Source organism: Propithecus coquereli, unplaced genomic scaffold (genome assembly GCF_000956105.1).
Source record: "Propithecus coquereli isolate 6110/MARCELLA unplaced genomic scaffold, Pcoq_1.0 Scaffold714, whole genome shotgun sequence".
NCBI classification, from domain to species: domain Eukaryota; kingdom Metazoa; phylum Chordata; class Mammalia; order Primates; family Indriidae; genus Propithecus; species Propithecus coquereli.
Genome location: NW_012153219.1, coordinates 365,540 through 391,951, shown reverse-complemented (window position 1 = coordinate 391,951; position 26,412 = coordinate 365,540). Strand labels below are relative to the sequence as shown.

General features: G+C 54.3%; 1 protein-coding gene and 1 pseudogene across 1 annotated transcript; both read left to right on the top strand.

Moving 5' to 3' along the window:
• The first annotated feature begins 8,565 nt into the window (after positions 1 to 8,565).
• DCAKD (dephospho-CoA kinase domain containing) lies at positions 8,566 to 15,869 on the top strand. Its single transcript, XM_012661507.1, has 4 exons — positions 8,566 to 8,794; positions 9,183 to 9,386; positions 12,797 to 12,884; positions 15,463 to 15,869. The coding sequence occupies exons 1-4, from the start codon at positions 8,683 to 8,685 to the stop codon at positions 15,752 to 15,754; spliced, it is 696 nt and encodes a 231-aa protein (XP_012516961.1). The 5' UTR covers positions 8,566 to 8,682; the 3' UTR covers positions 15,755 to 15,869.
• An 8,402-nt stretch (positions 15,870 to 24,271) lies between these two features.
• LOC105824125 lies at positions 24,272 to 24,523 on the top strand (annotated as a pseudogene).
• Positions 24,524 to 26,412: the final 1,889 nt, after the last annotated feature.

Below are 26,412 nucleotides of genomic sequence, written 5' to 3'. Positions count from 1 at the left end.
AACTCCTGAGCTCAAACAATCCGCCCGCCTCGGCCTCCCAGAGAGCTAGGATTACAGGCGTGAGCCACCGCGCCCGGCTCTTTCTGTGTCTTGACCATGGCTGCAGATTTTTCCCAGCAGGCTCCAACCCAAACAAGGGCCTTGAACATTCCCAGATACTGATAAAGGTATCTAGGTTGTTGCCCAAAACACTGAAAGAACCTGGCCCCAGCCCGGAGCCAAATTCCTTAAGCTCTCATGTAAACTCCATACCCTGACCCCTCCCTGTGGCCATACCTAGGTAGAACACCCCTTTTCTCTCGCTGTCTTGAGGATTGCTGCAGCCCTCTCTGCAAGTTCCCCTAGTAAATATTGGAAACTGATCACCCTGGCCTTCAGTGCTGCTTTCTTTGGAATCCCACCTGCCCATCTCAGGACTGTCTGGGGCACTCTCTTGGGAACTCCCTTGCTGCTGCTTTTGGGGCGTTTCCTGCCCCAGGTTCGGCAGGATGAAACTGTCTCTGATAGGGGGACAGTTGGGCAGATAAGGGAGTGAGCTGTGTAGCCCCCTGGGGAAGACCCTTGTATCAGATTGTGGGGACATTGGGACATAGACCCAAAGTGGGAGTGTGCCAGGCATGGTGGAGGAACAGTGAGGAGGCCGTTGTGTCTGGGGACGCTGTGATCTAGGGCGAGAGCTGTGGTAGGAAATGCCTGGAGAAGACATAGCTGCATCAGTCAGGAGGCCCTTGTAGGACTCTCAGAGGACTTGGGTTGTACTTACTGAGATGGGAGCTGTCGGGGGTTTTGAGCAGAGGGCTGACATGATCTGATGCATTACAAAGGGTCACACTGGCTGCTTTGTTAGGAGGCAAAGGTACAGCAAGGAAGTCTCTGGAGGCTCCTGCAGTGATCCAGGATGAGATGATGGCAGCACGTGCAGCAGGGGCATCTGGCCAGGCTATGAAGGTGCAGGGTAGCACGGGCGGCGGGGGTCGGGGTGGGGTGGGGATTGTAGGTTCAATGAAGGGTGTGAGAGAGCAGCCAGGAAGACGCAAGGTTTTTGGTCTAAGCAAGTGGAAGGTTGGCGTGCTGTGTAGGGAAATGGAGTAGGCTGCAGTGGCTGTGACATGTCACACACTGAGTTGGCGAAGATGAGGTTACTGTGACCTGTGTCACCTCATTTAATCCTGACAGGACTCCTGTGAGTAGTCATTATTAATTCCATTTTATACTCAAGGAAAGAGAAGCTCAGAATGCTGAAATAAATTGCCCTAGGCCACACGGCTAGTTAGGGGACAGAGCTGAGATCGCAACCAAGGTCCCTCTGACTGCAAAGCCTCTGAAAGTGGGCATTCCTGTGACACTTTCTGCATAAATGTCAGCAAAGTAGTCCAGTCCAAACAACCTCCCTGCCCACCCATAAAAGCTCCCTAGAGGGATGGTTTATATTTGGAGAGTGCTCAAGTAGAGAAGGGAGACCTGTTCCCTCCCTTGGTGCTGACAAGGGGTGGAGGGAGAGGGAGGCTGAAGCCAGCACCCCATCTGTGGCTCCTTCCAGGTGACTGGTAGCCTGGAGGAGGTGGTGGCTTAATAGGCCTAGCAGACAAAGAGAACTTGGACTCAGGTTTAAATAGCAACCTCTCACCAATAATGAAAGATTAGGAGTAGGGAAATCGTATATAAAAATAGCACTTAATAGTTAACTGGAAAACAACATATTTTTGCAACCACTGGTTCCACGAGAAAATAATTGGGTCCCAAGTCAGGGAATGACTTGTTTTCAGGAATGATTATATTGATCATTGGAGCAAAATAGATACATCCCCTTCGGAAAGCAGTTCAAAGGAGATGTGTCAGGCCAGTCAGGCATACCCAGTGTGAAATCCCAAGAGGCTGTGGGAGGAGGCGGGAAGGAGCTGCAAGCTAATGAGGGAGCCAGGGCCTGGCCCTGTACACGCAGGTTTGGGGTCGTCAATTGGGAGATGTGAATCGGACTTAAATCCTGAGCTCTCCCAAGGGAAGAAAGAGAGAGTGTCCATTCAAATGTCGGTCCTTTATTGTGTTTAATCCACGGAGTGTTTTATTTGTTTGCATTTTTTTCCCAGGAGAGATTGACTAGCAGCAAGCAGCGTGTTCTAATGGAAAAAGGGACAGGCTGGTTCCAGCCTCCTTTTGTTACTAACAGGAGAATGTGACCCCAAGTATTTCCCTTCTTCCCTGCACTGATATGTAGATCTGGTTATGGAGTCATTTGGACATTCATTCTATAAGAGTTATGAAACACTCCCTCTAATAACTATTAGGTGAAATTGATTGAGTGCTTAGTGTGTGCCAGGCACTAAGCACTCTGTGTATTAACTCATTTACTTTTCACAGCAACTCAGAGAAGTACTTGCCGTTAGCTCCATTTTACAGATGAAGAAACTGAGTCAAAGAAAGGTTAAGTAACTTGACCAATGTCACTCACCTGTTAAGTGACAGACAGCGGACACGATGCTAGATGCTGGAGACAGGTACAAACTAGACATGGCTTCTGGCTTCATGGAGGTTATTTTATCTAACATTTAAAAACAGTCACACATAGGAGTTGCTCTGAGCCTATTCTGGTTCAGGGGGCTGATAAGTGAAAATAAAAAAATCACACAAACAGGCCAGGCATGGTGCCTCACGCCTGTAATTCCAGCACTTTGGGAGGCCTAGGTTGGAGGACCACTTGAGCCCAGGAGTCTGAGGCCAGCCTGGGCAACAAAGCAAGACTCTGTTTTCACAAAAAAATAAAAAAATTAGCTGAGTGTAGTGGCTTGTGCCTGTAGTCCCAGCTACTCAAGAGGCTGAAGCAGGAGGATCACTTGAGCCCAGGAATTCAAGGCTGTGATGAGCTATTATGACGCCACTGCACTCCCGCCTTGGAGGCAGAGTAAGACCCTGTCTCAAAAAAAAAAAAAAGTCACACAAATGGAAATAAAAGTACAAATCGTGATGGGCACAGGGCGGGAAGGTAAGCAGGGTGGGAGTGATGCCAGGGGCCTGACTTGGGTTGGGAGTTGGGCGAGGGTGCTCAGAGAGGACTGTTGATTTGCTTCCTGTCTGCTTTCAGGCCCTGGCTCAGAGACCTCCCTGGCTTCTCATTTACAGTGATGACTCCCATTGCTCTTGGTACCCTTTGGCACTTCCCACCCCCACATGTACCGTGAGCTTATTGTTTATGCCCCTCCCCCCATTCTACCCCTGCACTGGAGTGTAAGCTTCATGGGGCAGGCAGCTTATGGAACAGTGCCTGGTATCTGACTGGGTCACAGGGTGAGTGCAGATAAATGAGGAGGAGCCAGCCATGAGGTGAGTGTTGGCAGAGGGAACAGCATGCCCGGTGGCTCTGAGATAGGAACAGCTTGCATGCTTAGGGACAGAAGGAAGGTCAGTGTGACAAGCAGAGGGCATGCATAGGGTGTGACTAAGGGGGTCACACGGCCTGGAGACCTTTGTGAATGGCCAGGAGGAGGGGTAAGGAGGCAGTGAAGGTTTTAAGCAGGGAAGTGACGTGATCAGGTGACCCCTTTAAGCCACGACCCTGGCTACCTTGGGGAAAAACAGGGCAGGGACTGGAAGGTCAGGTCTCGAGGCCACTGCAGTGGTCTGGGCACAAGGTGCTGGTGGCTTAGGGAACAGTGTGAGCCTAGCGGAGTTAGGACTTGGACAGACCTCACAGAGCAGTGGGGCTTTTTGTCTGGAGGCCTGGAGCACACTCTCATTTTTCCTTAAGAGAAATACTGCCAGAGGGGTTCCAAGGGAGACTGCTCTTCCCTGAAAGTACTTTGTCTTCTCTGGGCTGCTGGGGCCCGAAAGGTAAAAACTGAAAGGCAACAAGGCCGGGTGCGGTGGCTCACGCCTATAATCCTAGCACTTTTGGAGGACGAGGCAAGACGATCGCTTGAGGCCAGGAGTTCAAGACCAGTTTGAGCAATATAGAGAGACCCCATCCCTACAAAAAAAAAGAAAAAAAGAAAAAAATTAGCCAGGTGTGGTGGCACACATGTGTAGTCCCAGCTACTCAGGAGGCTGAGGCAGGAGGATCACTTGAGCCCAGGAGTTTGAGGTTGCAGTGACTTGTAATGACGCCACTGCACTCTAGCCCTGGCAACAGAGGGAGACCCTGTCTCAGAAAAAGAAAAAAGACTGAAAGGCAGTTTGGAGAAGTTCAACAGGAGGAGCTCATCATTTTTGGAGCACAATAAAATTTGATCCTCATCAGTTCACAGGCTTTAGAGCTCACAACAGGTCTGGGGCGCAGATGCCACCTCTCTCTCACCTGAAGTCCTTGCCCTTTCCTTCACACCCTGCGGCCCTCCCACTGACACGGAGAACAAGGGAAAAGGACGGGATGTGGCTTCCCTGGGATCCGAGTCCTGCTTTTCCTTCCGGTTGTGCCTGGGCTGATGAATCCCCTGCCTGGGTTTAGTTCCAGAATCCAGCTTCCATTTCTCCTGCAGTGGGCATTAGCTGCTTCTCTGTTACCACGGGAATGGTGTTGTCCCTTCTCCAGCCAAGCCAGCTCTGTGAACAGCTTTTGGTTTTGAGGGGGAAGATTCCCAGGCCACCAACGGTCGAGGCATCTTTGGTTCACCAGGTGAGCGTTTATTGGCTGCTCCCGGAAGAGTGCTGCACCAGGACGGGGAGGAGGAAAGCACCAGCGTGACTCAGCCTCTCCCGGAACCGATGCTGTTGTTGGCACGGGAAGTGCAGCCCCCTCACTGACAGGTGTGGAGACTGAGGCCCAGAGGAGGGGAGGTGTTCAGGCTCAGCTGTTCCTCATTTATGGAGTACGTAGCACCCTGGGCCAGGCTGGTGAGAAGGCTTCCTGCAGTTACATGGGTAGTTTTATGACAGTGTTCAGAGACCGGGGCCCAGGCCTCTCCATTTCCAGTCCACAGCCTTCCATTGTAGCAGTGGTTCTGGGCCTGGCTGGTTCAGATTCATTAGGCTAGAGTACAGCCTGGCTTCCTGTCTCTTTTTTAAAGTTTGTCCGGGGATTCAGATCACAGCCAGGTTTGGCAGTTGCTGTAAGGGACCTGCTGCTTCTGCGTGAGTGGCAGTGGAGTGAGAGAAACAAGTGGATTCTGGAGAATGACGACTTGAGCCGGAGCAGGAAGAGGGTCGTGAACAATGGTCATCACTTGTCCGTGTGTGCCTGGCGGGGGAGCTGCCGGGCAGGTCTAGGTGGGACGTGGAGGCCTCTGTTTCCTCCTTGCTGAGCCTTGAGGGGACAGTGGAGTCTCGCTTGCTGTAGCTTCCTCCCCCGGCAGGTCCGCAGCTCTGTGAGCAGCAGGGTGAGTGGGAAGGCACTCACACACGGGCCCAGGCGCGTGCCCCCGAGCACTCCTGCTCACCGGCTGCAGTCTGTTCATCTCAGCTGTTTTCATTTGTTACTGTCTGTCTCTTCCATTTTCCTGAGGGGCGAGACCTGTTTTTTCCTTTGGTTACCCAAGAGGTCCCAGGCACTGTTGCCGCAAAGCACAGAGGAACGAGTTACAGAGGGGCTTGTTGGACAGAACAGCTGTTGTTTGTCTAGCCTTTGAAGCCAGGGGCCGAGAGCCTCCCTGGGCATGTGTTCCTACCATCCCCTTGGCCTTCCTGACGGAGGCCAAGCAGCTGTGGGTCTGTGTCCGCAGATGGTCATCCAAGACACTGAGAGGGGAAGATATTTATTAGGTTACCCCGGGAGCCTAGAATTGACTCTGCGCCCTAGTCGCTCTCCACAAGCCCCGTGCCTCCCATTCTGCAGGAAGGAAACAATATAATAATCAAGAAATCATTTCTCTTTGGCTCTGACTTGATTTGCCTAAGATAGATTCACCTTCCTTATTTTTTCTTATTAAAGGTAAATAAATTTTTCAGGCGGGGCGCAGTGACTCAGGCCTGTAATCCTAGCACTTTGAGAGGCTAAGGCAGGAGGATCGCTTCAGGCTAGGAGTTCAAGACCAGCCTGAGCAAGAGCAAGACCCCTGTCTCTACAAAAAATAGAAAAATTAGCCAGGAATGATGGTATGTACCTGTAGTCCCAGCTACTTGTGAGGCTGAGGCAGGAGGATCCTTCAAGCCCAGGAGTTTTAGGTTTTAGTGAGCTACGATGACCCACTGCACTCAAGTTTGGGTGACAGAACAAGACTCCATCTCAAAAAAAAAAAAAAGAAAAATTTCTTGAGTACATTAAAGGCAGGGGTCTATAGACTAGGGGTTATAAACCCTGAATTCCATCCCGCCTTTGCTAATAGCTGTGGCCTGGGCAAGTCCCTTCCCCTTTCTGGTGCTTGGTCTCCACCTCTGTAAATGAAAGTTAGAATCTATCCTGAGCCTTGCTACACATCAGAGCTGCCTGGGCAGCTCCATCCCTGGAGATTCTGGTTGAGTAGGTCTCAGGAGGGGCTTGGGCATCTGTGTACAGGGGTGTTGAGGTGTGTTCAGCCCTTTCAGTTGAGCCTGGCAAGGCGGGGTGACCATGGCTTGCTTTCAATGACAAGAGGTCGGGCCCTGTGGGAAACCGGCCCTTGTCCCTTCACTGGGTCTGGCATATTCTCTAGTCCCTCTCCTGTTCCTCCGGACTGGTCTTCGGCAGAAGAGGAGCAGAGTCGCGTTGCTTTAGGAACAACAGTGCAGAGTAGGATTAAAAATGCCGTTCCTGGATTTTCTGTTTTAAAGCTTTGGCTAAAAGGACCAACTTTTTATTTATTTATTTTACAACTGAACCCTGCCCTTAACTCCTCTTTTTGTAACCTGAAGGGAGACCACCTGGGGGTGACTCCAGCCTCAGAGAGATTGAGGAGCAAAGATTTTCAAATGGTTGTGTAATGTAGTTAGTCTCTCCATTTGGATGACGATTCTGTGATGGGTATTTTCCTCCCTCCACCCTGGCACCCTGGGTGAGAGTGAGCTGTGGCAGATTTAAATTTCTTGGTTGGTCCCCTGCTGCCCCAAGCCATGTACCTGCTCAGCCACATCCCAGCAGCTGCCTCCCTTGTCGCTTGTGCGTTCTCAGGGGAGGCAGACTCATTTCAGTATAAGCTCGAGCAAAGTGTAATTAGGACAGTAAATCTGCCGTTTAACAAAAAAGGTCCTCTGACAGAGTCCAAGGTTCTAGAGAAATGATCTGAGGATGATGAAGGAAGGGTGAGAGACGTGGCTTTGGTTTAATTGCTTCTAGCCTGGGAGCAAAGTCCAAGACATGGTAACCCCATTTACTGCAGAAAATGCAACAAAGTCTGTTATGTGACAGTCTGAGGTTGCAGGAGTATGGACATGACATTATGAAAGTCTTTTTTTTTTTTCTGTGCCTTGCAGTGTAACCGTAACCCCAACTTTCCACCCTCCATCACCATCCTTACTTCTATTTCTTAGTCATCTGCCACTTACCAGGCAGTGTACAATGGGCTGTATATGCATTTTCTTTTTTTCTTTCTTTTGTTCTTTTTAATTTTTTAGAGACAGGGTCTTGCTCTGTCACCCAGGCTGGAGTGCAGCGGCACCATCATGGCTCACTGCAGCCTCCAACTCCTGGGCTCAAGTGACCCTCCTGCCTCAGCCTCCTGAGTTGCTGGGACTACAGGCACGTACCGCTGCGCCCAGCTCTGTGTGTGCATTTTCTCATTCAGTCTGCACAACAGCCCTGTGAGGCAGCCTTGTGATCCATAAAACCACATTTTATGGATGAGAAAACAGGTTTAGAGAGGCAAGTGACTTGCCCAGGGATGCACAGCGTGTGAGTGGAGGAGCTGGATTGGAAGAGGTCGTGCTTTTAACCTCTGTGCTGTGCTACTGCTGCTCCGTCTGAGGGAGCCACAAGCCACGACACTGAGCTCAGAGTTACACTGCCACCACCACCCAGGCTGTCATCCTATTCCTTACATTCCTTCTTGGCTAGGTCTGTACGTCTCTAAACCCTAGGCTTAGTGGCCACCAAGACACTGCTTGACACCACTGAGATACCATCTGGGCCACCTCTTGGCTAAGGAGAACTGTACATGTCAGTCTAGACTAGCCACCTGGCTAGTTCTAGTGCTGGTGCTCAAGGTGCAGTGGGCAGTGAGACCTTCTGTGGGGAAGGGGCTTTTGGGCAAAAGAGGGCCCAAACACCTGGACTCCATTTGTGGTCTCTCCTGCAACTCACCTGGGTGGCTGCAGACAGGCCATTTCTTCCCCTGAGCCTCGGTGTCCCAGGCTAGAAAATGAAGGTCAGTGGGGGCCTGTGGGAATCCGAAAAGTGCCTTGGGTTCCCCAAAGAGGGATAGGTGTCTGTCTCCTTTCCACACCTTTCCATAGGAAGTCTGCCTGCAGCGGGACACTGCCTCCTCCAGAAAGCACCTGGCCTTGTTCTGCCTGCTCAGCATTTTCATTGCTAAATTTACAGTGTTAGTTTGCCTTCTTTATGAATGTTTTTAAAAAAATACTGGATGCCTTTCCTGGAGGGTTTCTCCTGTCCAGGTGGCCACAAAGCTCCTTAAGCTCAGGGTGTGACCCTGCCTCTCTGTGCTGTGGCTGCCTCTCTCCCAGTTGTTTTCGCCCAAATTGATCAGGCCCGCTCACCTCCGACAGGCAGGTCCTGCTGGCTTTCCTCTGGTGACCATCCTGATCAGCTGAGCTTGCTCTACTCTGCAGTTGTTTCCCGGCTCTGGCTCTGTAATCTCTGGGACCTCCCTCTTTCCTGGGAAGATGTTCCTGGTGGGCCTGACTGGGGGTATTGCCTCCGGCAAGAGCTCGGTGATCCAGGTGTTCCAGCAGCTGGGCTGTGCGGTGATTGACGTGGACATCATTGCCCGGCATGGTGAGTTGGAGGGGACCGTGGGGGGTTGTACATGGCAGCTCCCCTGTGCTTCCTTTCTTCCATTGCGCCTCCCTTTTTGTAAGTCTCATAGGAGAGGAGGGCTCCTGTGGGCCCTGGTCTCACTTCCCGTCCTACCCCTGCCCCTTGCTTGCCCGCTCTGCCTGCTCTTTGCTCTTCGCTCTCTTTAGAAGCCCCACCCCTGCCCCAGCTTGCCCTGTTACCCGTGAGCTCTGTTCTTTTCCTTAACTGCTTTCCTTCCCCTCATTTGTTTTTGCTTCACCTGAAAGAAGCACCCTGGGTTCCCCATCATTTTGCCTCTAGTCATTTGGGGTCCTCTGGCTGGCTGGAGGGCTCCAGAGAGTGACCCAGCCTCCTCTTCATGCCACAGTCGTCCAGCCAGGATACCCCGCACACCGGCGCATCGTGGAGGCCTTTGGCACTGAGGTCTTGCTGGAGAATGGTGACATCAATCGCAAGGTCCTGGGGGACCTGATCTTTAACCAGCCTGACCGGCGGCAGCTGCTCAACGCCATCACTCACCCTGAGATCCGAAAGGAAATGATGAAGGAGACCTTCAAGTACTTCCTCCGGGGTAAGACCCAGGGACAGGGACAGGGGTAGGGGCAAAGCCCTCTTCTTCTAGGGCCAGGACCCCTCACCTCTGCAGGAAGTCTGGCCAGGGGAGGGAGCTGGTTATCCCCGCTGGTGAGTTCACACTGCTTATGGCATCCCCCTCCATGCAGAGCCCCGTACCAGCCCCAGAGGAAAGAAACACACGTCCCTCAACTCTTAAGGAGGTTGACAATTTAATGAGAAGAGACACATGAGGTTTTTAAGCCATGATCCCAGTAAGTAAGTTGGTTTTTCTAATAGGGATGGGAGTAATAATAGCTGGTATGGAGTCAGAGACCTGAATTCAAATCTTAACCCTGACATCGTCTAGCCTGTGACTTTGTCGCGGGATCCAATCCCACTTCTGTGCTATGGGGATAATAATGCCAATGTGAAAATCTGTTAGGAGAACTGAGAGTCCACATCAGTGACAGTTATTACACAATTATAAACTGCAGTCAGTAGTTTTGCTGCTGGTTCAGCCACCTGGGAAAGCAAGGTTGTAGCCTGGAAGTTGGGGAGGGACCAAGATGGCCAGGGCAGGCGGAGAAGGGGTTCCAAGTGGAGGATAATTCTCTGGGGCTAGAGCCCCATGGAGAGGGTTAGCTTGGCAGGTGCAGGGACAGGCAGGTGATGTGCCAAGACTGAAAGGAGGGAGAGTATTTGAAAAGCAGGGGTCTGGGGTCAGTTAGCAAGAATCTTCTCCCAAGCATATGCCGTGGTTCAAGCCCTGTTCTTCAAGACGGTATTGAGCAGGGTGACCTGACTGTCCTAGATAGGGTTGGTCACCAGGAAAAGTGGTAGGGCAGAGAGCAGTGTCTCAGGATCAGCCAGGAGGCTGGCCTGGGGCCGCTGGAGATCTGCCTGTCAGCCCTTGGCACACGTGGCCTCCAGCCTGAGCCTCTGAGTTAAAGGCCTGGCCGCCCATCTCCCCACTGTCAGGCACGATGCTGAGACTTTCTTTCCTGGAGGATATGGGGGAGCCTTTTAGATTTTCCTCGGGCTTTTGCACTGTGACCATGGCCAAACCCCTCCCCTACTCTGTCATGCCTCAAGTGGGGAACCTCCCCCCACTCCCATTCCCCTCTGGCCAATCCTTCCCTCCAGAAGAGGGATGACTTGACAGACATCCATGATGGTGACCCTCCCTTCTCCCCTCCGGCCAGGGCTGGAGCTGGCTCCGGGGTCCTCCCCGCTGGACCCACTTTGCTCTTCATCTCAGCACCTTGCTACAGGCCTCCTTCCCTTCCTCCACCCTCATGAAGTCTCTGTCTCTTTCTGCCTTTGTCCTGTCTCCTGTGTCTGTGCCAGAACCCCTCCTGTCCCCCACCCAAGAGTGCAGCCTTCTGCCTTTCATTCCTGCCCTTTCGCATTCGCTCCCAGGCCGATTGCAAGTGCATCTGCAGGGCTTCAAGGCAGCAGCAGCTCTCCCCTTCTGAAATTAAGCACTGGATAATGTCACCCGCTCCAGAGCTGTCCCTCTGTGTCATCCACCCAGCCTCCCGCCTCCCCAACCACCACCACTTAAATAAAAGCCAGAAAGCGCTTTTCAGCTCGATAAGGTGAAAAATGGGGACGACAGCTGTGGCTTCCACAGTCCCAGTTTTCCCTGATGAGTATAACAAATACAACTGTCAAAGTCGGTATAATCAAACGTCAGATAAGATCACCAGCTGTTGGGGACTTCTCTGTGTAGGCAGGCGGATGTCTTAATAGAGTCAGGATGGTTTGCAGAGCTTATCAAGCAGGAGGGATGTGACAGCTGAATAGCCCTTTGCCGGTGACCCTGAGAGCTTGCCATGAGCTCCCAAGAGGGGCCCGAAAAAGGACAGTGAGGGGAGAGGAGGCAGCGGGAGCGGAGCAGGAAAGGGAGATAAGAGGCCCGGAGAGGATCTGGTCTTGGCTCCTGCTCCCAAGTTTGGGGGTGGGGGAGCTGGCCTCCCTCCTGCAGTAATGGCCATCATTTATGGTGCACTTAGGAGGGGCTGGGAGAGGGGTGCTGAGTAGGTTACATGCATTCAAAGCTCATTTCATCTTTACCCTCATCCTGTGAAATAGGTATTCTTTTCACTCATTTACACAGAGGTTTGTTAAGGGGCACAAGGTCACATGGTGGGGAGGTGGGGAGCTACCAACCAAGGCACACACCATCAGAGCCATGCTCTAACCCCCTTGTTGAACTGCAGGCTTCTCTTGGGCTTCCTGAGCAGCAGGTCCTGGGGACCAAGAAACCAAGCAGCTGGGGTTGTCACCCCCATTCCCTGTATCACCTTGAGTGCTAGTTTCCCTTGACATGCCTGGAATTGGTGTGATGTGTGTCTGGTTCTGTGGTTGGAAGTGTTTGAAGTGGGACACTCCAGGGGTGCAGCCTCCTGTCCCTTACCCTCACTGCTCCCCTGGACCCCTCCCAGCTTGGTACACAACAGGGGTCACTGATGTAAAGAGAACTAGGAGCATGTGGCCCACGGTGCTTCTGGGCAGCAGCTGTGGTTGTGCTCACTCATGGTGGGTGGGGGTGCCGCCTTCGGCCTTGGCTCACAGTGGGAGGGCCAGCCAGTGCCTCTTACCCCGCTGGAGTGGAGTTATGCAGTAGTCGTGAGCAGCCCCGCTGCCTCCAGACCCAGGCCTTACAACTCCTGGCCGAAAGTCTGCCTCCGATGAGAGAGGCAGCCTCTTTCTTTCCTTCTAGGGTTGCTGCTGCCACCACCCATACAAGTCTCTCATGGAGAGTTGGTAGAGCTAGCCAAACATGACTCTTTACAGTAGGGGCCAGGCTTGGACCTGGCTCTGGGGGGAGGATCTATCCTTTTGGGAGGTTTTTTGAGCAAAGGTAGATGAAGTAGCGCTGAAAGGGCCCAGCTACTCCTGGCAACTCTCCCCAGTCTCCTGCAACTCTGTGTCATTTCCCTGCTGAGAAATAACAACTCTTGGGTTCAAGATCAAGGTGAACTAAACCCTTTGTGCCTGCCCTGACCACCTCCTCAGCGTTGCCTCACACTGCCTGAGGCCTCTGCTTCAGCCGGCACAGTAGAGCCTCCCAACTCCGTGTGCTTTGCAGGTCCTCCGTCCTGGAATCCCCCGCTCCACCTTCTCATTTTCTAGTATCAAAAGTCCTACCTACTTTCCAAGGCCAGCATAAGCGCCAGCCCTACAAGGTCTTCCCTGGTGAGCCAGCCGGAATGATTTCCCCGCAGCATTCCGTGCTGGATGGCATTGGAACTGGCTAGTTAGTGTTCAGGGTCGGTCTGTCCCTGGAAGGTCTGCCCCTCTGCTGAGCACTCTAGACGGTGGGGGCCAACAGTTTCGTCTCTGTTCCCTCACCCAGCACATAATCAGTTCTCAATGTGTGCTTGCAGAATTGAACTTGTGGGTTCTCCAACCTCTGTGCAGGATACCGCTATGTGATTCTGGATATCCCCCTGCTGTTTGAGACCAAGAAGCTGCTCAAGTACATGAAGCACACAGTGGTGGTGTACTGGTGAGTGTGTAGCACGCTGAGGGCGGGAAGGAAGACCCCCAGGAAACGGCCCACATCACTTTTCACTTTGCCCTTTCCCCACAAGGCAACCAGGAGGCACAAGGGGTTTGGGCAGCAGTGTCCAGAGTCTATAGAGCCAACCTCTGCACCCAGATACTCCTGGGGGCAGGTGTGGGAAGTGACGGGCCCCCAGGCTTCTCTAGAGTTTGGGGAGGGCTCCCCCTGCTGGCCGCTGGGGGCACTGCCAGTTGCCAGGCCTCACCCACGACCCTGTTGTTACTCAGCGGCTCCCTTCTCCCTCCAGCAGCGCTTCACAACTTTCCAAACAACTCCCACACTTGTCACTTCAGCATGAGGCGGTCAGGGAAGAGCTTGACATTTGAGTTATTGAAGATAAAATCAAAGGGGGGAGTTACGGAATTTGTCCAGGGTCACCCGAAGTTGCATGGAGGGGACTGGCAGAGCCCAGCCAAGCAGGGAGCTTTGTTCTCAGAGTCCCCCAGGACATGAAGCAAACCAGAATCCAGGTTTAGCAAACAGGAGGATCAAACCGTGGGAGAAAATGAGTCACAGCCCCAGTGGGTGGGAGAGTACATGAGGCTACAGGGTGTCTTTGCCACCCAGAAACTTCCGGATGCCACCCACAAGTACAGCAGACACATAGGTGGGCACTTGGCTCTGCAGGTATTTTGGGCACAGGGTGGCTCTCAAAAGACTCATGCGTTGGAGGCCCCTCTCCTCAGGTGCCCCACAGGCTGTCCTTGAAAGCCCAGTCTGAATCCCTAGAGCCTGGTCAGGGGGACTCCGGGTGTCCTCTCAGCTCCCCTCCTGGGTCATGTCTCCCTTCGTAAACCTGCGGCCTCTCTGCGTTCTTTGTTCCCTGTTTGTGAGACTATCAACCGAGGCCAAGTATACCCCACAAAGACCTGGAATTCTCTTTGCCTTAGTAATACAATTGGAACTTTGTACCTAGGGATAAAAATTTTTTTAAAAAGGATCTTAGGTCTTGAGAGTGTAGGTGAGAAGACAGAACGGAGGCCGATTGCATCTGCAGTCACCGGTGCCTACCCCTGCCACCTTCCTCTTCCTGCGCTTTCCTTTGAGGTCGGTCTGTTTGCTGAGTGAAGAGATAGCTGTGGCTTCTGGTGGATGAGTGAGGCTGTGCGGGTCCTGCCTGCTCTCTGGGAGATCTTTAGCCCCACTCACTAGCCGGAGGAGCCTTGCCAGAATCCTGGGCGCTGTCCATGCCCCGCTTTCAGCACCTGTGGGTATACAAATGCCGAGAGATGCCAGAGAGAAGAGTATGTGATTATTTGCTTTTCACCAAAGGGATCTACGCTTTACAAAAATAAGGATCCCCTCATGGATTTCTTTAACTGGCAGACTACTGGTGCATTTGAAATTACACAGGGCATTTCCCAAAGTGTGATTATACCAGAACATGATTATTCTTGTTTTTGAGGAATTTGTCAAGTATAAAATAAACATTTGGGTAAAAATCCCATTACTACAATAGCACCAAGCTTTAAACTAACTGCAATGGAGCATTTCTGAGCCCCAGGAAGGGCTGTTGGAAGATGCTGTCTTCACATCCCAGGAGGCCCTGTGGTCTGGACCACACCTTCAGAAGAATGTGCACCCACAGGGACCCCTAAGCCGTCTCCATTCTCTCAGCCCCTCCTGCTCTTGTTCCCATCGAGGGGCTGAGGAGCTCATTGAGGTGAGAGGTGGCAGAGACGACCCCATGCCAGTGGACTGACTGGAGCCAGCCAGGCCTGGCCGTTTCTGGGAAGCCAAAGGCAGGAAAGGGAGTTTCCTAAGGAAGGACCCAGATGGCAATATCAGGGTGGGTGAAGGAGGTATTCTTTGAATTTCCGTTGGACTTGGGAGACCAAGTGTTGTTCATCCTAATCTGCAGTGCTTAATCCTATCCCAAGACTGAGGGCTCCAATTCTTGAGTCCTTGCTCCTCTTTGAAGCCCCTTGGGCTTGCCCATCCCACATCATCAGTGGCGTCGGGCACAGCAGCCCCTTTCTCAGCACCGTCCTTGTGCTCTAGGTATGCAGGGTTGCAGGTGTAGAGGCAAGGAGAGGGTCTTTGTGGGGCCCAGAGAGCTATTTTTGATGCTGCAGGCCCAGGCCCCCTGGGGGACTACAGGAAGTGTCTAGCTTGCAGGCACAGGCCTTTCAGTAAAGGTCACCCATCCGGGGATCTGGGATATCGCTAGTTCGGGTGATCAAATCCTCCCATCTTATGACTGGGGAATCTCATGCCTAGTGGCAAAGCAGAGAGACCCCAAATGGCAAAAAACAGCCACCGATCCTTCCCCTCCTTTTATAGTAGGGGGCTTAGGTGGCCCATAGAGCTATATGGTCCCCCCAAAGAGTGGGGTGACCTGGGAGGGAGCCAGTGAGCTTCCAGGCTTCCCCCCCTCCCCCGGCAGTGGGACTGTAGCCCAGAGCAGGGTAGGATTCAAGGGAAGATCCAGTCCCCAGGCTCTGTTCCAGGCTGCCCACCCCTGTAACTTGCTGGTGAGAGGTAGGTGGGGACCTACAGTGCCTTTTTGCCCTGTCCTTAGTGACCGGGACACACAGCTGGTGCGGCTGATGCGGCGGAACAGCCTGAACCGCGAGGACGCAGAGGCCCGCATCAATGCACAGCTGCCCCTGACGGACAAGGCCCGCATGGCGCGCCACGTTCTAGACAATTCAGGCGAGTGGAGCATCACCAAACGCCAGGTCATCCTCTTGCACGCTGAGCTGGAGCGCTCCCTGGAGTACCTGCCGCTGAGGCTCGGAGTCCTCACAGGTCTGGCTGGCATTGCCGGCCTCCTCTACCTTCTCCTCCGCTACCTTCTGCCTTACCCCTAGCTGGGCACGCCAAGGCGGGAAGCCCCAGGCCTCCATCTCCTTGGAGGCCGAAGCCAGGTAACACATCCTGTTTCCTCCCAACCCCCTCAACACACACACACACACACACACACTCCCTCCCTCCATCTCTCTCTCTCTCTCTCTCTCTCTTTCTCTCTCTCTCTCTCTCTGAATCTGGGCTGGGCCCCTGCACTGGGCTGATCTTGCTTTGGAGTGCATCCTGTCTGAGGCAGAGAAACAGCCCGCTGTCAGTAGGTGCTCTTACCCACCTTTCCCAGGCCACCTTCCTGCTCTGGCACCTCCTACAGAGCAGTGTCCACCATGGTGCATGAGAGCAGCAGTCAGAGGCCGTTATGAGTTTCTGTGGGCAGGGTGAGGAACACTGTCTCTCTGGCCCTCACCAGTGTTTAGAGCTGGGAGGCCAAGGGTTCCCTGGGCTTGAACCCCCTTTGAGGACGTGCCCAGTCACGGCCAAAACCTCCTTAGTGGACCATGGGAAATCATTTTGGACCAAGGGTTTCTACCGTTGAATAGGGTTCAACAGGGTCCTGCCCTAGGTTGAAGCCCTTGGCCAGGATATGGTGGGGGTTCCCTTGTGGGTGATGCTGGAGCCACCCTCCCACCATGGGACTTCTCCAGTGCTCCCCACCCCCTGCTCACTCCCTCCCACCACTCTGTACTCCTAGCCCTGAGCTCGTGGTCCTCCTCACACGCCACGCTGCTTCTCACCTCTGTGCCTTTGCCCTGCTGCTCCCCTGCCTGGAATACTTTTTCTTTTCTTTTTTCCTACAACTGGCTGACTCCCAGCTCAGGTACCGTCTGAAGCCCCAGGCTGGGTTAGGTGCTCTGGGATACCCCCCCTCCCCATGTTTACCTTAGTCCACGGTACCATCATCAGCCAAAAGCTGGTTGGTTTCTCCTACTAGCCTGTAAGCCCTTTGAGGACAGGAGCAGTGTCGCGTTCATCTCTGTGTTCCTAGTGCAGAGCCTGGCTCACCGTCGGTGCTTAATAAAGTGTGTTGGTCTGAAATGCCCTGGACCAACCAAGGTTCCCAGACTTGGCTGATACCATTTGGGGCTACACTTGTCTTCTTCCCACACTGGGGCCTGGGCCCCTCACTTTCTGGGCCCCAAAAGGAACAGTAGTTGTCTGGGCCCGAGGAAGACTCCAGCCAGGTCCTAGGTACATTTGTGGGAGATGGGTGGAGGTGCCGGGTGGCGTAACTCCCTCCTACCCCACTGCTCCATCTGCCCTCCCCCACCCAATTAGACCAGTGCAGACATCAGCCTTCCCCTGCCAGAGCCTGCAGACCTGCTGACGTGTTGATCCTGCGGCTTGCAGCCTATTAAGGCCAGAAGTGAGTGTGACAGATGCAAATGCTGTGGTGGCCATATTTAGTGCCCCCTTTCCCAGAGCTGTTCCTACGTCAGAGATCGGCTCGTTAACTTGCTGCAAACCCTGAAGGGGCAAGAGAACGGTTGGGCAAGGTGGTGGTGAGCTGGTGGGTGGGTAGCCAGGCAAGATGAGAATGGCAGAAGCCTGCTGCTTCCCGGTTAGATGGGGCCTGGCAGGAGCGGAGAAAGGGGAGGGAAGGTATGGACCCCCACAGTGCTCTGTTACCCCAGTAATTGAGGAAATGGCTCTTCATGAATGTCTGTGGCATGCCAGACACTGCTGGGTCTGTGACACCCGAGAGAGTTAACATAACATCGAAGGTTCCCATCCTAGGCCTGGAGAGAGGGAGGGATTTGACCCAGTCAAGCCAGGCCTCTGAACTCTGCCCCCGTGCCCTGAGTCTCTTCTCAGGAGGAGCAGGAGGCCTGAGATTGGGGCCTGGCCCTGTCTCCTGCTTGCTATGATACGACGTCCTGCGTTCAGTGTCTGTTCTCAAGTGGGCTTCGTGGTCCTGGTAAATGGACAAGATGAGTGGAGTACAGTGACAACCCCTTGCAAACTGCAACGTTCCCAAGAATTAACTTCGTCCCTGACCCAGTCTGCTGAGCTTGATGTGAGATTGTCAAGAGGATGGCCGGGCCCAAAGGTGTGGAGAAGTCACGACTCCAGTCCTGCCGTTGCCCTGGTGTCGCCACGGCCCTGCTCCCGCTCCTCCGGGAGCCCAGCTCTCCCCGAGCGGGCGGCCTCCCCTCCGGCCGGCAGGTGGCAGCACCCGCCCGGCTCAGGGCCGGGCCTCCGCGGCGGCGCTCGCCCGGCGCTTCCTAACTTTCTCCCTCAGGGGCCGTGGCCGCCTCTGATCCCCGCCGAGCCGCTGCGGCGGGAGCGCTGCCTGGCCCCGGGCGCTAATTAAAAAGCTGCGTTGCTCGTCCGCGTCCTCTGCGCCCCGGCTCGCCCGGCGCCGCGGGGACTGAAGAATGTGTTTCCATCCCCATTTCATCCCCCGCGGGGGCTACGGGCGCGGGACCCTGGAGGCTCCAGCCCTCCAGCCGCGCGCCCCGGGCCGGCGCTCCGTCCCCGCTTGGGGCCTTTCCACCGGCAGCGAGGGCTGCACACGCGCCCGCCTTTTGGCGGGGTGAAGGCACAGGCAGGCCCCTAAAACCATCCGCTCTCCAGGCCGGCCCGAGGGTAATTCGCAGAGTTTTAGTTTACGAAGCGCATTCACGCAGTTATCTCCTGGAAATCCAGCTCTGTGAGGGAGACAGGGCCAGAATTTTACAGAGGCTCAGAGGTTGAGCCACGACCGAGCTTCTCTCCCAGCACAGTGCTCCTCCTGCTCCCTGCGCTGCCCCCATTAATCACGCCTGGGCCCTCAGCTGGTAATTGACAACTCTTCTTCAGATGTTGAGTCTCTTTCCTCAGGGGGGCCAAGGGAGGGGCGCGGGAGATTTGGGACACCCCATGATAAACCTCTATGGCTAGAAATTGAATGGGAGAGGGACAGACCTGCTGAGTGTCCCTAGTTGTCATAAAGGCACTTTGGGTCAGAAGGAAACAGCCCCAGGAGCAGGAGAGGGAATGGGGTGGCAGAGATGATTTCAGGCCATGGGCGGCATATGCGGGTCGGCAAGGGAGACCCCTGGAGATGGCAGGAGAGGAAGAAAATGAAGGTGTGTAGTGCCATGGGTTGTTTTCCTGCTCCTTCCAGGAAAGGAGAGACGTGGCTGGTGGCTCCTCCATCCCACCCACAGAGCTGAGGCTGCCCCCAGCTGGGACCCAATGCTTCCTCTCTTTGCTCCCCGCCTTCCTCATCCCTCCCAGTCATTCAGATTCCAATACAATTTCCAGCTAACCAGCATGTCGATAGAACAAGTCGGGCGGCCGGATTGCTGGCCAATTACAGGAAATCATTCTGCTCCACAGCTCAGCGCTCAGGGAGAGGCAGGGAGGGAAGAGATTTGAGGAGCAGGCTCCCAGCTTGCAGGCTGGGAAGGGGCTTCGGGCAGAAGGCAGGAGTGCTGCCACCATCAGAGGACGAGGGGGGAGGTGGATGGGGAGGCTCCTGGGGGCAGTCCAGCCCCAGGCTCTTCCTCAGCCTCACAGAGAGCTCTGGATCCAGCTTCCCTGTGATGGGGGGGATTGGTGCCCCAAGCTAGGGGGAGAGAGAGAGAGAGAGAGCGCGCGTGCTGGGGGCTGAGGGTGGATGAGGAGGGCCCAGGAGTCCAGGCATCTGGTTGGGATTGAATCGGATAGAAGTGGGCATGGTGAGACCAACTTCCCCCAGAGCCCTGTGCGCTGAGTGGGCATCTGAGTGCCCAGAAGCTGGGGCCCACACAGGCCAGACCTGTGCTGCCACAGCCAGCCATGGGCCCAGGGGCTCCTAGGGGTGTGACAGGGCAGAGAGGAGAAAAGGGGTTACAGCCTGCAGCCTAGTGGACTAGCAGCACCTCACCCAGTGACAGGGTAAGTCTTCCACCCCAGCAATCCTGCCACCCCAGGAGGCGGAGCAGAGAAACATGGGAGAGGCCTAGGGCCTCCTCACCTTCCCAGCGCTGCCTTACTTCCCACCTCTGGCCCTCAAGAAACTTTCACACAATTGAAAGGACCCCAGCTCCCCTCCACTTTGCATCAGTCTGAATCCACCCTGAACTTCTGTGCCTACCTGGAAGCCTCTTTGCCAGCCCCACCCCATCCCTCATCACATCTCTCCCAGAATTGTCTCCAGCCCTGCCCCAGGCTGTCCCACCCTGAGATACCCTGCCCCCAGCACCAGTGATGAGCTCCCCTTCCTGGCCCCTTGAGTCTTCCCTCAAAGTACTGGAAGATCCTTGAGGACCAGAAACTTCCCTATGGACTAATTCCACCCGGTTGAGTGCTTGTTGCCATGTTTGTCTTGAACCCCAAAAGGAGGCAACTGCGACCCAATGATCTCCTCTGCTCCAGGCTCTAGGAACCGCCCCAGGCCCTCTCCCCAATTCCCCACGATCTCACTGCTCCCTCCAATTCCAAACCCTCTCCTCAGACTCCTCCAGGGCTGGGACCTGGGTTGGATTCACCCTCAGCTCTTTGGCCAACCCAAGGGTAGACAGAGGGGCAGATATGGGAGGGGATATAGACTTTGAAGGCCAGTGCACCTGGCCCCCAGCGGCGCTCGGGAAATTTGCTGAGTTAATGCGGTTGAATGGTAAGGCCATCTTCAAAGTTCCTTTGGTGAGGTGCATGGAGAGAGCAGGGGCAGCGCCCTGGGACCCCTCCTTCCCCGGGGTCTCTGGCCAAATACATAGGCTGAGACTCGCGGGGTGGAGGGGTCGGGGCTGGCCTTGTGCGCGTCGCCGGCTTGGAGCATGACGGGGGCCGGTCCGCTTGGCGGAGCTAAGATTAGGCCGCGGCTCCCGGGCTCCTCGCGCCGCCTCCGCGGTCCCTCTCGCGGGCGCTGCTTCCCGCGGGCCGGGCGCCCGGTGCTCGGCGATCCGGAAGAGGGCGCCCGCCCGGCCCACGGCCGCGATGCCCCCCGCCCAGCGGCCCGCAGGCTCCGCGCCATCGATCGGGCCGCGGGGACGCGGGCGCGCCGCCTCCCTACCCCTCGCTTTTCGCTTTTAATTGAAGTTTGTTTGAGCAGAGCGCGGAGCGGGCAGAGGCAGAAACCAAATATTTAGTTGCTGCAAATTGGCACCTCAAGATCAATTACCCGGCCGGTGTCAGGGCCGGCGCCGCCCCCCGCGCCCCGCGGAATCTCAATGCCGCGCTGCCCACGCCCGCGCCGCCCGCCTCCATTCCGCGGCACGTTTCTCATCAGCTCCAGTCATACATCACCCGTGGCCGCGAGGGAACAGATTTCCAATGGGAAAAGTTCCCTGGGAGGGTCCTCCTTGCTGATTCCCGCCGCGCCTTGCGCCGTCTGGCCCCTGCCCCCACCCGGCCTGTCTGATGGGGACAGCCTGGGAGTACGAGTGAGCTCCAAAGCAAGGACTTTGGGTCACACGGACCTGGCCCCAATCCCAGGAACTCCTCTGACCCGCTGGGTGACCTTGAGGAAGTTACTTATGCTCGCTGAGGCTCGGTTTCCCCCTCTGTGATATGGGGCTCAACCTTCACCTTGTGGGGTCAAAAACATGGAGGGACAGCCCCCCTGCAGGGGTCTGGCGCAGGATGGCTTTCCATAGGTGTTAGTTCTCAGACCTGCTACAGTGTAAAATAGGTTCCAGAATGAAGTGAGGGACACTGAGTGGGAGGCAACTCAATCAAGCCACTGACCAATGACACATGGGAAGGGGGGCGGGGCAGACAGCCCAGCTGAGGCCTGACAGGCGGCAGGGCCCTGATTAAGTTCCATCAAGGCGAGTTCTGACCCCTGGTCCAGAAGCATCAGGGCACAACTGGAAGAGGAGCTGCTTCTCCAGTACCCAGGTTGGAGAGTCGGGCCTGGAAGTGAGCTGAGAGACAGCCATGACCACAAGGCTGCATGCGGCCAGGGAAGGAGGCAGAGGCGCGTGAAGGAGCTCCCCAAAGGCTCCTGACCTGCGCCACGCTGAGGACCAGGAGGCCAGCCTGTGGCGGGCGAGGAGGAATCAGGGCTGGTGGGCTGCAGCTGAGGCTTTGCCTTTTCTCAGCTGCATGACACTAGGTCAGTTACTTAACCTCAGTTCTCCCATGTGTAAAATGGGCCTGACACTCTCTATCTCTGGAGCATTTGTGAGGAGCAAAGGAGATGATGTACAGGAGAGGGAGGGAAACACAACAGGTGCGAGGAAGATGGTGCCAAGTTCATGTGTGAGTGCTCTTCCTTCCCATGCTCAAAACTGCTTCCCCTGATGGTGCTGGAGGCTGGGGGAATGCTGCGAGCCCCAGGCTTACACTCTGAGAGCCTCTTCCTCCTGACTGCCACAACCATCATTACTCCCCGGCCATCCCCCTCCTCCAGGGCAGGAGTCAGCCACACCTGAAGAAAAGTTCTTTTCCCATCAAACCCTGAGTCCAGGTGGAAAGACAAGCCTGACACAAAATCCAGAGCCCCAAATCCTGGCCAATGGGAAGCAAACTCACTCCTCGGCCTTGATTTTCCCAACTGTGAAATGGGACCACAGGTAATGAGCCATTAATTATGAGGTTCTGTTTGGACTGGTGGGTGACCTCTAGAGGCTACTGAATCCACTGTCCTGCCTTCCATACTCTGCTCCTACCCACTCCTACCCCCACCTGCCACAGGACTGTCTCTGCTAAAAAACAACCTTACCAGCCTCTTTGGGAATGGCAGACCACCGTTTGTCAAGTCAGGAAGTCCTTCTGACAGTCTACCTTAAATCTCTCACTACTTCCCTTCAGGGAAAATTGAAAGAACAAACCGCAAAAAGATAAATGTTTATGGATAGGCCATGCCACACTATTTAAAGAAAAAAATACCCCCAAAGAGGGCAGGGGGTGGGAATTACCTTCAGACACAATGCTCTTTACACTAAATATCTTGGCGATAAATATAGCTGTGTAATTCTTTTTTCTCCTTGGCAGAGAGAAAGGCTGAGGCTGGGCAGAAAGGCAGAGGGACCCGAAAATATAAATCAATATGTGACTTTAATATATGTGCTCTCGGTGTCTGTGTGTGCTGGGGGATTATTAGTAACCTTGATTCCAGCTCAGTGTCCATGTGAGGCGGGGAGATGTGTGGCCCCCAGGGAGGAGAAGAGAAATTAGGAAGCCAAATTCTTCTCCTGATTGACACCTGGGTAAACATTATCCCGGCAGAAGGGGAAGAAAAAAGATCAATGCTGGGTATTTTTATCACGTTCCAGGGACGGACAGGGAGGGAAATTAAAGAAACAGTCCCCTAGCATCATTGACTATGCTCATTTCCAAGGAGGAGGCAGATGGGGTGGAACCCAGGCGGAGGGCCGAGCGGAGGAGCAAGGGTGGGAGAGGAAGTGGGCATGTCCCAGGGAGCAGCGGTCATTGTTTGTTTTGCCCTGAACCAGTTGTGTGAGTGGCAGCAGGTACAAAGGAGCCACACCTTTCATGGCAGGGCAAAGACACCAGCTGTGATGGGGAGTCATAGGCCACAGAGTCTAATGTGAGATCAGACTCTGGCTTCAATGGAGGCCCAAGAGGCATTAGTCTTAGTGGGGCTGTCAAGGGGTGTTGCTATTGGAAGGTTCCCAGAGCATGAGGAGGGGAGAGTGGCTTCAGCAGGGGCTGGGGTTAGTGAGTGATCCAGGCTGGGTCAAGGCCAGTGTGGAGGGAAAGCCATCTCTCTGGGTCATCTCAGAGCTAGAGTCAGGAAAGCCTGGGCTTCCCCCTCTGCCTGGCTGTATGACTTTGACCAAGTCATTTGACCTCACAGAGCCTCACCTTCCCCATCTGTAAAATGGAGGCAGGCAACCCCCAGCCCACTGGCCTCACAGAGGTTTTACAATGAGGTTACACAAAATGTTGGGCAGGGCTAAGGGGCTGTTGCTATCTGGAACAGCACTGCCCGGTAGAAATATAATGCAAGCCACATATGTACTTTTAAATGTTCTAATAGCCACATTTAAAAAGGGAAAGGAAACTGTGAAATTAATTCAAATAATATTTTTTAACTTAACATATCTAAAATCATTTCAGTATGTGGCACTAGCCACATTCCAAGTGCCCAGTAGCCACATGTGACAAGTGGCTTCCATATTGGGCCAACATAAATCTGAACTGGGCTGGCAGTGGTGGCTCATGCCTGTAATCCCAGCACTCTGGGAGGCCGAGGTGGGAGGACCACTTGAACTCAGGAGTTTGAGACCAGCCTGAGCAAGAGCGAGACGCTGTCTCTACTAAAAATAGAAAAATTAGCCAGGTGTGGTGGCATATGCCTGTAGTCCCAGCTACTTGGGAGGCTGAGGCAGGAGGATCCCTTGAGCCCAGGAGTGTGAGGCTACAATGAGCTATGATCATGCCACTGCACTCTAGCCGGGACAACAGAGCAAGACAAAACAAAACAAAACAAAACAAATCCCCCAAAACCAAATCTGGACTGAGAAGCCCACAGGGCAGGGCTTCTGGCCCTGTGACAGTGGGGAGGGCCTCTGGAGGCAGAGGGCAAAGCGAGCCTCTGAGAAATGCAAGGCAGAGTTTTCTGGCAGTGATGGCCTCCCCAAGAGAACATGCCTCTTGCAAAGCATCTCCTTCATCCCTCTCCAGAAGAGAAGAGGAAACACAGGTAGAAGTGCCTGGTACAGAGCCCCAATTCCTACTTCATGGACATGAAATGCCCGGGATGCTATAAAACCACCATGCCGTTCAGCCATGCACGAACAGTAGTTTTGTGTGTTGGTTGCTCTACTGTCCTCTGCCAGCCTGGGAAAGGAAAAGCAAAGCTTGCAGAAGGATGTTCCTTCAGGAGGAAGCAGCGCTAAAAGTCCCCTGCTTGAATGAATGGGAAACCATTCCAATAAACATTTTGGATAAAAAAAAAAAAAAAGAAAAGCAAGGCAGAGCACTCCTTTTCGGGGAGGCAATATTGTGGCCTCTAAGTGACTACACTGCCCTAGCGGCGGGTCTCTGGAGGAGTCGATCTAATGGCAGTGGTCTTCCCTCAGTAGGCCTACCTGAGGTCCCCAGTTGGCCCAGGCAGGACTTGGGGCTGGGTAGACACTGAGCTCCCCTTTCGGGCATCCCCTGGCACCTAGAGCAGCTGATATGGAGGGAAGAGCCTGGCAGCTGGACTTGGCCATTTTTCATTTATGGTGCCTCTGTTCTGGCTGTAGGATCTAAGGCCAGGCCCCTCTGAGCCACCATCTCTCAACTGGAAATGGTGCGATGAACCCACTTCAACGGCGGTGGAAAGGTTTTGTACACAAAGAATGCACGTTTATGAGCCGTGAACGCGTGTGAGGAAAAGAGAAAGTAGGAGAGGGAGGGAGGGGGTCCTCTTCTAAGGTCGCCCCTTCCTTGGGTAGCTGTTGCTGACTTGTTCCCAAGGTCTGCAGGGGCCACCCAACTTCTGAGGGAGGCAGGCTCCAGCTGGAGAGAGAGTAGGAGGGGAGGCCCAGGAAGGGTGTGATTCTTCAAGAGCCACACAGCAAACCCAGAAGTGGTCGGGTCGGAGCACCCTGGTTTGGGGCCAGGGTTATTTCAGGGCAATGTGAAGGGTGCCCAGTGCTGGCAGGGAGGAGGCAGCCCTTCCAGGTCTTACCTGACATCTGCTGATGTGGGAGCCAAAGGACGGGGCCTGGAAGACTGGAGCTCTCACACCTAGCTGATCTTGTGCCAAGTGGCCCCAACCCCTAATTCCCCACTAATCTTCCCTGTCCTGGCTGCAGATTTGCCCTGCCAGGGGACAGGATTGGGGAGAGACACCAGGCTACCCAGGACCAAGAACCCCCAACCTGCCTATTCTGTCCTGAGAGCCACTGTGAGCCCCCAGCTATATCTTTTGCAGGCTCTGCAGCTCAGAGGTAGATCTGGGATTCTAGGCGATCTAAACCCTAAGGGCTCTAGCAAGTAGGCTTCAGGTCTGTGAACACCCTGTCTGTCCCCCATCACCAAGGCAAAACCTTGCAAGGGTGCACATTTCTTTTTAAGCTAAGGATCTAAGCTCTTGTTAAGGCTTAGAAGGATCTGTGACCCCCTGCAAGGGTAGGAACCACTGCTCTAGACACACACAGACACACACTCTCCTATAGACAACATACACACATAAGTACAGTGCACGTGCCTACGTACGCACACATACACAAACACTCTCTTCTTGTTTCAGGTCTCTTCCACCTTGGTTCCATCCTACACAGAACGGTGTCCACAGACATCCTCTCTGCATAACTGCTAAAACTTATTCTTCCTGGTTAGACACTTTCTGATTCCCAGTGCCTGCCAAATTCATTTTCAAACTCCTTGGGCTGGCATTCCAAGAGCCTTCCACCATAAAGCCATTTCTTCCTGACACAAACAGGAACCTCCTTTCCAGCCCAACCTGCAGTGCTAACGAGCCCCCACCTTTGCCCGAGCAGTTTCCTCCTCCTGCAACGTTTTTCCTCCTCTCCACATCCACTTCTGCTTATTGACACCTCATCCATCCTGCAAGGCCTGGCTCCAGTGCCACTTCTTCTACGAACCCTTTCCTGGTCACCTAATCAGAAATGCCTGCCCAGCCGGGCACGGTGGCTCACGCCTGTAATCCTAGCACTCTGGGATGCCGAGGCGGGCGGATGGTTTGAGCTCAGGAGTTCGAAACCAGCCTGAGCAAGAGCGAGACGCTGTCTCTACTAAAATAGAAAAATTAGCCAGGTGCGGTGGTGAGCGCTGG

What these genes read in the sequence shown, in the direction of transcription:
- DCAKD (XM_012661507.1), top strand. Translation starts at nt 8,683, where the DNA reads ATGTTCCTGGTGGGCCTGACTGGGGGTATTGCCTCCGGCAAGAGCTCG. An exon ending in CTTCAAGTACTTCCTCCGGG is followed by an intron (nt 9,387 to 12,796) that starts GTAAGACCCAGG and finishes ACCTCTGTGCAG; the next exon opens with GATACCGCTATGTGATTCTG. An exon ending in CACACAGTGGTGGTGTACTG is followed by an intron (nt 12,885 to 15,462) that starts GTGAGTGTGTAG and finishes CCCTGTCCTTAG; the next exon opens with TGACCGGGACACACAGCTGG.